General features: G+C 38.0%; 2 protein-coding genes across 2 annotated transcripts; one reads left to right on the top strand and one right to left on the bottom strand.

Moving 5' to 3' along the window:
* Window positions 1–539: 539 nt before the first annotated feature.
* Window positions 540–5,194, bottom strand: LOC110854297. The gene is made up of 6 exons (XM_035854927.1): window positions 3,719–5,194; window positions 3,515–3,605; window positions 3,217–3,449; window positions 2,721–2,780; window positions 2,561–2,649; window positions 540–2,060 (listed from the first exon to the last, which is right to left on the bottom strand). The coding sequence occupies exons 2-6, from the start codon at window positions 3,532–3,534 to the stop codon at window positions 1,359–1,361; spliced, it is 1,104 nt and encodes a 367-aa protein (XP_035710820.1). The 5' UTR covers window positions 3,535–3,605; window positions 3,719–5,194; the 3' UTR covers window positions 540–1,358.
* Window positions 5,195–7,997: 2,803 nt separating this feature from the next.
* On the top strand, window positions 7,998–12,766 carry LOC110854229 (probable serine/threonine-protein kinase kinX). Its single transcript, XM_022102641.2, has 8 exons — window positions 7,998–8,340; window positions 8,445–8,697; window positions 8,898–9,050; window positions 9,121–9,215; window positions 9,437–9,634; window positions 9,706–9,882; window positions 10,146–10,782; window positions 11,197–12,766. Exons 2-8 carry the CDS (start codon window positions 8,454–8,456, stop codon window positions 12,498–12,500), a joined length of 2,808 nt encoding a protein of 935 aa, XP_021958333.1. The 5' UTR covers window positions 7,998–8,340; window positions 8,445–8,453; the 3' UTR covers window positions 12,501–12,766.
* The last annotated feature ends 151 nt before the right edge of the window (window positions 12,767–12,917 follow it).

Raw genomic sequence — 12,917 nt, 5'->3', positions numbered from 1 at the left:
CCCAAGTTCAGTGCTAGTATAATCAAGGTGGATTACATATTGCATAATGCATATTATTCAAGGTTTGGTCTCCTCCTAAAATAAAATTTCTTCCATGAGGTTCCTACCTGAAGTTAGTTTGCAAATGTATGTACTTAAAACGACCTTATCCTCAGTGCTAAAAAGGTAAAGGATTTATAATTATTGCATGAAATGCAATGAGTCGTATCATCATTATTATTTAGCATATGTGATGCATGTGATGTTGGTCAAGAGTCAGTTCAATAGTCAGTCATACATACATACATACGTCATATTTTTCCTTGATAACGATAAGCCCTTGATGGGTAAGTCAACCTTTAGGACGGATGGATAATGTGATAATTGTCACGTTAAGAAAGAAATTAAAGTCGCTTCTTCACTCACGAAAACACGACAGAATTTAATGAGAATTTTTATGTATGTATGTACCTGCAAAATTTTGTGTGAAAAAAAATACTTAAATGAATTTGCGTGATTATGATTAAAAACGCATGCAATTAAAAAAAATTTCTTTCAGGTTCCCTTGAATTTTTAGATTTTTATTCTGCATAAGCATTGTTTTATTATACGATACAATTAAAACCAGTCTATTTTTTAAATGAAGGTATAGTTTTTTTCATTTCACAGCACAATTAACAACTTAACCTTTTTTGTTGTAAATATGTAAATGAAGAAGAATACATCCTCTAGTGTGGAGTTGTTTTGTTTCATCGAAATTTTATTTTTTTCGGGTTGGGTTGCTTTGTGAGCTTTGTTATTTCATTGTTTTTTATGTATGTATCACAAAACGGGGACGACTACACAGATGACAATACACGACGAAGACGACGCTTCTACGACATTGACCGGTACATACAACATACGTGGTCATGGTCTGTTTATTGTGTAACTATTTGTTTGAAACGCGTGAAGAAAATGCACTTTTAGGACAGTCCGTTAACAAAAAACGGGAGTTTTTATCTCGTGTACCAGTGGCCACGGAAGCTGCGGGGACGCCTGGGAATATTAACATTGTAGAATAAATGCACTTTTAGGACGGTCCGTTGTAAAAAACTGGACTCTTATCTGGAAGTTGTAGGGACATCTGGGGACACTTTTAGGACGGTCCGTTAACAAAAAAAACGGGAATTTTTATCTCGTACACGTATCCACTACTAGTGACCGCGGAAGCGATGAGGACATCTGGGGGCATTAACACTGCAGGATAGGGGAGGAAGTGGTTTATATAAGATGGGCAGATGATTCGGACATCGAACAATCATGAGGACATCTGTCCCCACACACACTTCCGCGGCCACTGTCCCCTACCCCTGCTTAAATACCTACTTTTATCTACTTCAGTGCGCAATCAGTCCCAACAAATTGATAAAAGGTTGCGTCAAGTGATCCGTAACATCCGTATAACTTCGACACGACTTAAACGCCGCTTCCAACAGCGAAATCAGCGACCGGTACGAATTACTCCGCGTCACGACGGAAGGCAACTGCACTTGCAACGCGTTTCTCACCCGGTCATACCAATTCGTCAAAGTCGACAAGTTCAGCCCCGGCAAAATCCCGTTAGCGGGTAACCGCCTCGTAAAAACCGGGCTGTTCAAAACGGCGTCCGTAATGCCTAAAATTATCCGCTCCGTTCCCGCGTTCACGAAGGGTTTCACTTCGTCGTAGAGTAACTCACTGTATTTCTCCGTGAACACTTTGAACGCATAGTTTAGCTCCTCGTACCCCTTTTCGTGCGGGAAAAGGTCCGTCATTCGGATCCGAACTTTGTCGAATTTCATGTCCGAAACGGCCCGATCGGCTTTGATGGGCGTTTGCCTAGGTTGGCGGGAAGTGTCGATGATTTTCATCTTGGTTTTGGCTTTTATTGTGACCCCGTCGAATTTGATGGAGATGTTTCCTTTGATCCCGATCGGTAAGAGGGTGAAGTGACCGGTGACGAGGAAAGAGGGGACGACGAGGGACATGTCGAGGATGCGGGTGTTGACGTCGAGGAACCAGTTGTTTTTTGTGAAGGTGGTCAAGTCCCAGACTTTCATCTGGGGAAAGAAATTCAGAAATATTGTTTTACCCTGCTTATGAAAAAATCTGTGTAAAGAGATCTCGTAAAAATAAAAATTTTCAGGGGACAAGAAAATTTTCTATGTTGTATGTAACAATGGAGGTCTCCCAGCGTATGCGATCCGATTTTGGGCAAATTAGTGTCAATCGATCACAAAATTAATTAGGATGAAATTTGCGAAAGTCGCGATCTCCCAATGGGCACGTTTGGCGCAGATATTTGCATCCGAAGAGGAGAAAATGCGCCCTAAAGTCGACAAATTTTACACTTTCCAAATTTACTGCGCGTTTTCTCCTCTTCGGATGCAAATATCTCGGCCAAACGTGCCCATTGGGAGATCTTGTCTTTCGCAAATTTCATACTAATTAAATTTGCGATCGATTGACACTAATTTGGCCAAAATTGAAGAGCATACGCTGGGACAACTCCCTTGTTTGTGACGCTTTTACAACTTTGTAAGTTAAGCGTTATACCTACCTCTTTTAGGGTGACGTTAAGTTCGACGGGTATTCTGGATATGACAATGTGCATGGGGTCCAGTTCTAAGGGCTCCATGGGTGGGATTCCTACGCAAGTAATTATACTTTAATTATGATAATTAGTTAAAATATGAGGCATATATAATATATACACTTACCATATTCCGGAATTCCGTCAGGAAGTCGATTCTTCATCGAACCTATGGCCAATCTGAGACCTTGATTGAAAAAGAAGGACGGTGTGATTAGGTTTAAAATTAATGGAAATTTCAGCAATTTAAAATTTTTCAAATTATTTTTTACATTTTGTATTTTATTTTGCAATAGAATAAAATTTTTCAAATTTTGCATACATTGAACGCCAATATTGTAATATGTATATAATTATTTTTGGCATTAGTATAATATTCAAGATTCTAGGCTATCCCCTGTCCCCACGCTTCCGTGGCCAATGCATCGTGTACATACATTTGAGTAGCCTGAATTTTCCCAGTGGCCGCGGAAGCGGTGGGGACATCTGGGGACATTAACATTGTAGGATAAGGAAGGAAGTGGTTTATATCAGATGGGCAGATGATAGGGACATCGAACAACCGTGGGGGTCCCTCTGTCCGCACCCTTCCGCGGCCAATGACGACCCATGTATGTATATACCTTGATTGAAAAACGTGTTCGACACGTGCGAGTGACATCGGGCAATGTCACTCTCGTCAATGTCCATTCTTAATTCATCCTCCGTAATTTTAAAGTCGGCTTCCGCACTGGAAGTCGTAGCGTTGGGGGTAGCTTCCACTTTTGGGGGTGACTGCGCCTGCGCCGTACCGCTTTGTCCCAGAAAGTGGGAAAAGTACATTAAGAGGAGGACGTAGAGTTCCTTCATCATCTTGCTGGGAATTCAAATCAGGAAAATTTGGCAAGTTTCATAATTTTATGAATTTTTGAATTTTTTTACCTCGTTATTCCAAACTGCATTTAAATTGTGACTTAAATATTTTCCTCCAACGTTAATTGTTACATTTTTTCAAACTGAATAAGTCCTCGAACTAAAGTATACATTCATCTTCCTTTAAACTCAAATCATCAAAATTTCATACAATTTTTTTGGTAAGTTTCATAATTTTCTGAATTTTTAATCCACCCAGTTCTTTTTTTTTACCTCATTATTCCAAACTTCACTTAAATTTTGACTTTTATATTTTCCTCAAACTTTAGTTATACCATTATTATTAACTTTTTTAACGGAATAAGTCCTTGGACAAAACCTAACGTGGCTGGTAAACTTTTCTTATTATACGAACACAAAGTCAACAACAATTAGCACATACGACGAAATGCAAAAGTAACCTCAATTCAATTTGTGAAGAATAACCAGTCAGTTACAAGCTATACACCTGCAAAAGTGCACAAGAAATGCAACATAACACGAGGCACTTTAAGTCGTCACTTGCACTTTTTTTTACAGTACTGCCAAGTGCCAATTATGTAGGCAAACCATAACAAAACAACAAACTTGTCAAAGAATTTGCATGCATGCAACTGCAAAATGCAAGTCGTTCTACTTTTTGTTAAGTTTGGGGAAGCGATTCTCCTGGTTGTACGACGACACACATCATTTCATTTACTGTAAAGATGTATTATTGTCGCGAAAATAAATAAAGATTGCACATCAACTTAATCCCCAACACACAATTTTGCAAAGTTTTTGCACTGTTTTGCACCGTTTCATACTGTTTAGTCACAAATTATGTACATACACAAAAAAGATTTCAGATGAGACTTAATCCCCCACAATTGTGAGCACTGTTTCGTACTATAAAAGTAAGTATTTAGTCACAAATTGAAATTACGAACATTACAAAAAAAGATTTCAGATGAGTGAATGTTCACATTGACTAATCCGTCTTCATTCATACAAACATAAAATTCTGCATGTGCTGATATTTCACAACGCTGATTTTTTTTTATTCTTTAAGAAGATTTGATTTGAAGCTGCTTGAGACTTGGCTAATTTTGTTTTTCAAGCTTCGCTGCTTCCGTGACCACATCGTCTGTGTCGATTAATTATTTTGCCCTAGCCCTTTTCCACACTGGCTGAACAACACATAGATGAGCACGAATTTTGTATGTATGTAATCGTAAATTATAATTATGATTAAGATTAAGATTCGTAATCGTAATCTTCACTTTGAAATGTTTAATAATCAGAAATGTTTTAACTTTAATATTAACTCAGCAGCCGGTCACCCCTCATTCAATTCACTTGCACACCCCACCAAACAAAAAATCACGGCGTTTTCTCTGATTAGCATATTATTTAGTAAGACGACGACACTGATTTAAATCAACTTTCAATCTTGGTTACTACATAATAAATAGAAGGAAGAGTTTAAAATAAGTTGTCGCACAGGACAAGCGTTGGTTGGTGAAAGACAAAGACAACTCGCAAAAGTTAATAATAAGTATGTAACAACGAGCGAGCAGGTAATAATAAATAGGAAAATACTGCTTAATAATACGATGACCACGTTGAGACACAAAATTAAATTGATAGCGATTGTACATCGGCACAGGGCCAACCACTGCAACGCTAGAGCTACGCCATGAGCAACGGCACAATGAATACTAACAATCAAATGAGATGAGAAGAGACGCCGTGAATGCTTGAAAGGCAAAGCAGGCACCTCTTTAGTTTTTGCACTTTTCTGCATGGATACGCCACGCCACACAAGAATGGCACATATTATAATACTTGCTTAGAATGTGTGGCGTGTAAGCATGGTTAGTTAGTTATTTCTTGGCTAATTATTGTGCATGTGCATGTGTGTGTGAGTTACATACATGCTGATGGACGGTGACGATGATAATATTCGTCGTCGTCGTCGCTTATTCAACCGCTTGATGTGATTGCGAAGATTTTTTTAAGAGGGCGAGGATACCATGCAGCATTATTTATAAACGAACGAAGAAGGGAATTTTATGATGCAGATTACCTCAAGAAGAAGTAAGTAATTTTAATTAACAGGTTCAAATCCAATCCAATCTCAGCATAGGACTTGCATACTTGGGAAGAAGTGGTCTTGTAAATCATGAACAAAACCGAGATGGGTGGATTGAAATTGGTTGGATGAATTTCTATTTATTCGCATATATGTGCGAATTTTTGCATGTTCACGATACTTGCAAAAAAAACTTTTCCTTTGTTCCGACACGGATAGATATGTAATAAGAAGTTGTTGTTCAATTATGTAGAATTTGTCCAGGATAGTGAAACAAAAAATTGGTATACGGTGTGAAATATTTTCCTATGCGTCAATACAAACTTCGTAGTACGGAATATAGCTAAATACGTCAGGATTTGAACTGATTTATATCTCTGGTTTTGGTAATTCCATTTTTCAATACCATGTAAAAACTTGAGTCAGGGATAGAATTCAATTCAATGAAGCGATTTAGTTTTATGTTCACTTTCCTGGAGTAAACTTGTTTATATTCATCATTCATGTGTGAATCCTTACACTGCCTTACAGGATGCTGTAATCAAATAAGGAGAATTTTGAAAATGGGCGTACTTATGTATGTACATACATATTATTTATTTTTATTATGCGATCTATCTATCTATGTACATTCGTTCAGGAATTGTACCTAATGAACAATATTTTTTTTGCTAATTTGCAAAATTCTGTATGGGCCAATTTTTCTAAATTTTCCGCGTGAAATTTAATTTGTCATGCACAATAGTTTATTTTGTTTTAAGAATAGCTGGAACTTTCTAAGACGATGACTAACTAATAAATGTAGGATTGCATACGTTTTAATTTCACTGCCTGATTTGTCAATCGTCACAAACTCGCGATAATAATTTGTCACAAAAACATGACCAAGTACAGATATTTAAATAAATATTTGCTGTTTTTAAACTACCTCCTTCATTTTAAGATCAATGGAAGATTCCAGATGTTCAAAATTATGGTCATGAGTGTGACGTAAATTGAGATGTATGTATTTCATGAGGAATAAGAATGTGTAACTCATTTTAAGTTTTCGCAATTTTTCAAAATTCAGAAACAGCTATAAAATTGCAAAACTTCGAGTTAAAAAAATGTATTTGTATGATTTCCGAAAAATTATTCTGAGCAAAGATAACATGTTTTTACATCCTGTTTTTAAACTGAAAAAGTTATGGCATTTTTAAAACCCGTCATGATTTCGGCTGGATTTCTGTACTTTTAGCTATTTACTTGTGCAACTGGGTTGACCAAACAATTGAAAAAAAGATCACAATAAATATTTTATGATTGATTTCATTTGATCTCGACCCCTCTGCAAGGTCGCTATCATCGCCAACGACCCATTTATTCGCATTTAAGAGTATGATGCGAATTTACACAGTTAAGGAAATCGTGGCTCCTGGCTCATGCACAAACGATTGCATATGTACATATCTATGTCTTTACATGAATACGTACCCCATATGAAAAAGTGAATGATATAAAGTTCTTGACATAATTGAAGAGTAATAAGAAGCTGCTGCATAAAAATAATTTTGGCATGTAGTCAGGCAGAAGATGCATGTTTTTTATTTATTATTTCCTTCCTAATAGTGTAAATAAATAAACCTCCGTTTTCATAAACTGATTGACAATTATACAAATATTTCCAAGTTTTGGATAAAAAATCGAGTAGGTCGATCATAGTGGTGAAAATCCGTCAAACAAATTATTATGACCAAATAATATGATTCAGATGATTTAAGTAATTGCGATTATGATAAAGGAATATGTACATATTTCATTGAGAATTCCCTTAATTAATGCCAGTGCATATTTATGCAAAGTTTCTGAGCATTTAAATATTTTCATGAGGGGCATATTTATGTCATACTCATAATGTCAAAGTTTCTGAGCATTTAAATATTTTTTTATGAGCTGAGCACTTATCTATGTAATATTCTATTTGTACAAACTAGAATTTATATTTATTACCATATTATTTTTCTTAAACGCATCTCCTGTACATACTATGTTTTTGTTATGCAAATTCATGCAAAAGATCAATCTCACAACATATAAAGAAATTTACTTTCATGAATCATGATATTTGTCGCTGATATTACCAACTGTTTAATTTATTTAGGTGTTTTTAACGGTTTGAGGACCTATTTTTTTAACTTAACTTTTTTTTTTTTTTTAAATCCAAGCTTTCTACAATTAACTTTGTCTGTGTGAGGGACGATATGTAAATGTATGTATGCATTTATTAGTTGCAAGTTACGTGATGATACTCACATTGCTGGACAAATATAAGCGAGAGATAACGTAGTTTTTCATGTGACTCATACTTATCGATATGACGATTAAACCAGATAAGCGTGAATATCAAGTATTATTGTTTGTATTGCATAAGTACATGACAAAAATATGTACAAAAGTGTCAACTGAACTGCATGCAATATATTTTCTTTGTGAGCAAAATGATTTTTTTTGGTTGACTTGAGCGTCGATTTGATATGTTTTATAAAATAATTATAGAATTTAAACATTAATTTACTAATGAGCCAGGCTACCCCGATTTTGAGTTTATCTGCCAATAATTAATTCTCTCATCTCATCCGTCAGCGTCAGCCGGGCCGCCCGTTTCCGTTGCCATCAAAATTTGTGGTTAGTTAGTTAATTAATTGTTAATTAATTAATTACTCTGTGTCGCAGTGGATTGTTGGTCGGTGGCAGAAGGCAGACCCACCACAAGGCTAATTTGCCATCGGGAAGGGTAGATAAGGTCAGTTTTTTTTGCTTTTGATTTTCAAAAAAACATTAATTTTTATTTTATATTTCTTGGTATAATTTCAATGTTCTTTAATTAAATACAACTATTTGCTAAAGGACATTGCAATGGCGTCGTCAGAAGGACAAAGGCGACCTGGATTCCAGACGGGTCAAGGTTATTATCAACCAGGTCCAAATACTGGCCGTGCGGCCGCAGCCGGGGGCGCAACCGGGGCGCAGGGCATGAATCATGGGGAGACTTCTTCTTGCTGTAAAAATTGTACCAAACCTGTAGAAAAGTTTGACAAGTGTGTATTGATAAGGGAAGACCCTATTGGACAACCTGGAGCGTTTGGATGTGTGATTAAAGGTATGGTTTAATTTAGTTCAGAGGTCAACGCCGACCATTTTGGCGGCGGCGCCCCAATATTGTAGAAATAGGACATCAGATTTGTCGACAGCGGCGGCGTTGACCTCTGATTTAGTTAATTACTTATCTAATTATCATTGTATTTATTTGTTTAGAAGATAGGGCCTTGTCTAATAAATTCTTTTCATATGTTTTTGCAGCGATTTTGAATGTGAATAACCCCAAAATTGGGGGGCCCGTGGTGGTAAAAATGTTCCACGCCCCCATTGGCAAAAATCGATATTCAGTATTTCAGGACATGTTCAATCTCCAACATCGCAATCTGATCAAGTTTCTCGGAATTGTTGATAACGGTGAACCTCAATCTATTCCTGATGTTAATTAATTTATATGCAAAATAATATAATGATTTATTTCCTGCAGACCCGAATGACTGTCCCCAGCTCATTTTTAAATGTGCTAGTGCTGGAAATCTTTTGGATTTCGTGAAAAGAGATCTGAGCACTCCTTTAGACGCTGTAAGTATAAGTTCCTACGCAGTGGACGCGGAAGCGTGGGGACAGAAGAACAATGTCCCCAACGGTTATTATTCGATGTCCCCTATGTTATATAAACCCCTCCCTCCCATATCCTACAATTTTAGTGTTCCCAGATGTCCCCACGGTTTCCGCGGCCACTATTAACTGTTCCTCCTTAACCAATTCCAGATTGCAAATGTCTTTTACTTATTTCTTTACAGGAAGGTCAGCTATACAATTTGGCTTTGGACGTCGTCAACGGGATGGAATATCTGCACTCAATGGATTTTATTCACGGCTGCCTTTCCGCGAGAAACGTTCTGTTGCACGAATTTGGAAAATCTGGACAAATACATGCTCAAATTTCCGATTATGGAATGACCAGAGTAACGGCAGGAAATGGTGTTAACTATTTCAACGTAATAAGTTTGATCATGACGCTGTTTTCAGTATGACGCGTTCTTTATAATATTTTTTTTAATACTCGTAGTACATGACTGGCAAATCAATGCCAATTCGATGGCTGGCGAAGGAATGCATTCCAGTGGATAAAAACCCGGGAGAGATTACCAAACCTTCGGATGCATGGAGTTTTGCAGTTGTACTGTGGGAAATGCTGACTCGTGGGGATACTCCGTACGGAAGTTATGGCACAGTTTCCAATTTGGTACGGTTTTATTTTAATCCTCTTAAAAAATGTGACACAATATGAACTAAAATTTGATTTAAAGTGATTTTCAAACGGTTTTGAGGACTAAATTATAAAAAAAACTATTGTTGTATTTCCACTCTACCAAGCTTTCTACAACAAACATTGTCTTCATCAGGGTCACAAATAAGCAATTATTTTTCTGACAGAACACTACTTCAAAAAAATTTGACTATGAATTAAGAATTTGAATTGAGAATTTGATTTGGTTTTCGGAACAGGAAGTGAAACAACACATCTTAAACGGCAGCAGTCCTTTGGCCTTCCAACGCCCCGATAATTGCCCAGCTTTTCTCCTACGGGTCATGAAAAGCTTGTTCGTCGTAGATCCTGAACAACGACCCACATTTGAAGTTTTAAAGAAGAGATTTGAAGATGAAATTCAATTTGAATCTAAGATACCCGAACCATCAACGAGATTCCGGGGATCTTCAACCAATTCGAGGAATTATAACCGTGATAACTCTTCATCGTCAGGACGAAACCATTCAAATCGTGGATTCCGTGGTGCTCGTGGAGGAATACCGAGAGGAAGAGGAGGCCGAGGATCGCAATCTGGAATTCCTTCCAACAATGGAGACGTTGTTAATTTTGGCGACCATGTCCCGAACCCCAATCTGAGAAATTTTGCAGAATTTCATGCAGAAGTCATGCAGAGAATGAGAGAACGCGAGGCCCGAGAAAGTAATTCTCACCAGGGAGAGGAATCTGCGAGAGGGAATCGGGGCTCAAGAGGAAATAGGGGAAGGTCTCGGCTTCCTCAGGGTCAGAGTCGTAATGATGGCAAGCATTCAAACAATTCTGACGCCAGTCAGAATCAGAATAAACTGAAAGTCGTTCCTGCTCCAGGTCATCGAGGTATGCATATAGCGTAATTGTTCGTACTTACAATGGAGGTTGCCCGCATATGTTCCCAAATTTTGATTAAACTAGGGCCAATCTATCAAAAAATTTGATTAGGATGAAATTTGTGAAAGACACGATCTCCCAATGGGCACGTTTGGCAGAGATATTTGTACCCAAAGAGGAGAAAACGCATACTAAATTTGGGAAGTGTCAAATTTGTCAACTTTGGGGCGGATTTTCTCCTCTTCGGATGCAAATATCTCGGCCAAACGTGCCCATTGGGAGATCGTGTCTTTTGCAAATGTCATGAATTAAATTTGGGACCGATTGACACTAATTTGGTCAAAATCAGAGAGCATACGCTGGGAGACCTCCATTGCTAGATCGTACCCTACAGTTCACTGATCTATGTACCTTCTTGTTTAGGCGGTCGTAACCGTAGCCCTCGACCTCGACCTGCAGATGTTGCACCACCTCCAAACTACCAAAATATTCAGGAAACAAATCCACCCCCATACTCCGAAATTGATACTACTACTCCCCGTCGCAATCAAGTCGTCCGAAACGAAGAGGACAATACATCTGCAAATAAACCAGCAGAATTACTAGACCCTCACGACGTTGAATTTCTAAAAATCCACCAGCAGATGAAGTTTCTCGAAAAACATTACGAAAAGAAAAAACGCGACTTTGAAGAGTTGGAGAAAAAGCGAGCAGCAAAACTTGCAGAACAAAGGGAACAATCAGAACAAGCAAATAAGCAGGCAGCATTAGAAGAAAAGAGAAAGCTTGCTGCCGAAATGGTGCGACAAAATTTGCAGAAGCAGAGAGACGCAGAACTGAAAGAGGCCGAACGCCGAACGAAGCTGATGCAATCGGAACACCAAGAAATGCAAGCACAAGAAGACGGACGAAGACAGGAAGTAAAATCCTACTACCAATTTGACCCTTCTAAGTCCACTGAATTTATGCTTCTCGTAGAAGCCCAAAGAAAAGAATATAATGAAATTAAGCAGAAAGAAGCTAAAGAGAAGGAAGAAACCCTTCGACAGCAAGCCTTGGATGAGAATGAAGCTCATAAGAAAGAAGAAGTTCGGAAACAAAAAGAAGCTAAAGAAAAAGAAGACGAAGAAACGCGTCGCCAACAGCAGGCCTTCGAAGACGAAGAGATTGCTCGCCTTGCTGCACTCCGAAGAGAGAAAAATATTCGCGTTCTTGAAGAAAACAGGCGAAAACAAGCCGAGCTTAAAGATGAGGTTGAAGCTCGTCGCCTTCAGGATGAACTGGACAGAAAAATAGCTCAGGAAAAACGGGATGCCGAGCACGCTCGACAAATGCACGAGCAGGAACTCCTCGAGTGGGAGGAGAAACAAGAACAAGAAAAACAAAGAGCAATTGAAGCTAATGAACGAAGAAAGAAGGCAGAGTTGGAGGAACGACGAAGGGAACATGCCTTATTTCAGGAGCAGCAGCGCAACAATGTGGCGCAGGCGCAAGCTTACGGGCAGCCCCGAGACTTTTTACAGACCGGAAGAGCTAATCCTATAACGCGAAGCAGACTCTCCGATCCACAGGCGCAAGCTTACGGTCAGAATCGAGACCCGGTTTTCCATCCTCAACCAAGGACCACCGACCCGATTCCGATCCCACCGAATCGCAATGACGCCAACAATGGTCGAGGAGGACAACCTCAAAATCCGAAGCCAAAAGAGAGTTGTTCGATTATGTAAGCAGCTTTTTGGAATGATATTACTTTAAAATTCTTATTTCCGCTGATGGATACTTATTTATTTATTACGTATGTAAAGCTGTTTCTCATTTTCATATTTTTGTGTACACGCTTCTCGTTGCACGTACTTAATATCTCATTTTTTTCATTAATTGGCTATATTGATTTAAATATTTTGTTCAAAATAGTAAATTTTCCAATATGTATTTATAATGTACGATCTCCACATCATTTAAATCAATAAATGGTTGAGAATACTGAATTTGATTTATGGTTCTTGCATTTTATTTTTTGCCAAAATCATCATCATAAACGCCATATGGAAATAATGCAAAATCTACTTAAAAGGTGTGTCAATTAATTAATACGACTGGAAAACCCACACAACCACAAAATACACTTATATATGATACAATGA

Source organism: Folsomia candida, unplaced genomic scaffold (genome assembly GCF_002217175.1).
Source record: "Folsomia candida strain VU population unplaced genomic scaffold, ASM221717v1 Fcan01_Sc009, whole genome shotgun sequence".
NCBI classification, from domain to species: domain Eukaryota; kingdom Metazoa; phylum Arthropoda; class Collembola; order Entomobryomorpha; family Isotomidae; genus Folsomia; species Folsomia candida.
This window is presented reverse-complemented; position numbering and strand designations above follow the sequence as displayed.

Coding starts and splice junctions, on each gene's coding strand:
- LOC110854297 (XM_035854927.1), bottom strand. CDS start 3,534: ATGCAGTTTGGAATAACGAG. Junction 2,781..3,216: donor GAACACGTTTTTCAATCAAG/GTATATACATAC, acceptor TTTTCAATCAAG/GTCTCAGATTGGCCATAGGT. Junction 2,061..2,560: donor TTAACGTCACCCTAAAAGAG/GTAGGTATAACG, acceptor TTCTTTCCCCAG/ATGAAAGTCTGGGACTTGAC.
- LOC110854229 (XM_022102641.2), top strand. CDS start 8,454: ATGGCGTCGTCAGAAGGACAAAGGCGACCTGGATTCCAGACGGGTCAA. Junction 8,698..8,897: donor GTTTGGATGTGTGATTAAAG/GTATGGTTTAAT, acceptor ATGTTTTTGCAG/CGATTTTGAATGTGAATAAC. Junction 9,051..9,120: donor TCTCGGAATTGTTGATAACG/GTGAACCTCAAT, acceptor TATTTCCTGCAG/ACCCGAATGACTGTCCCCAG.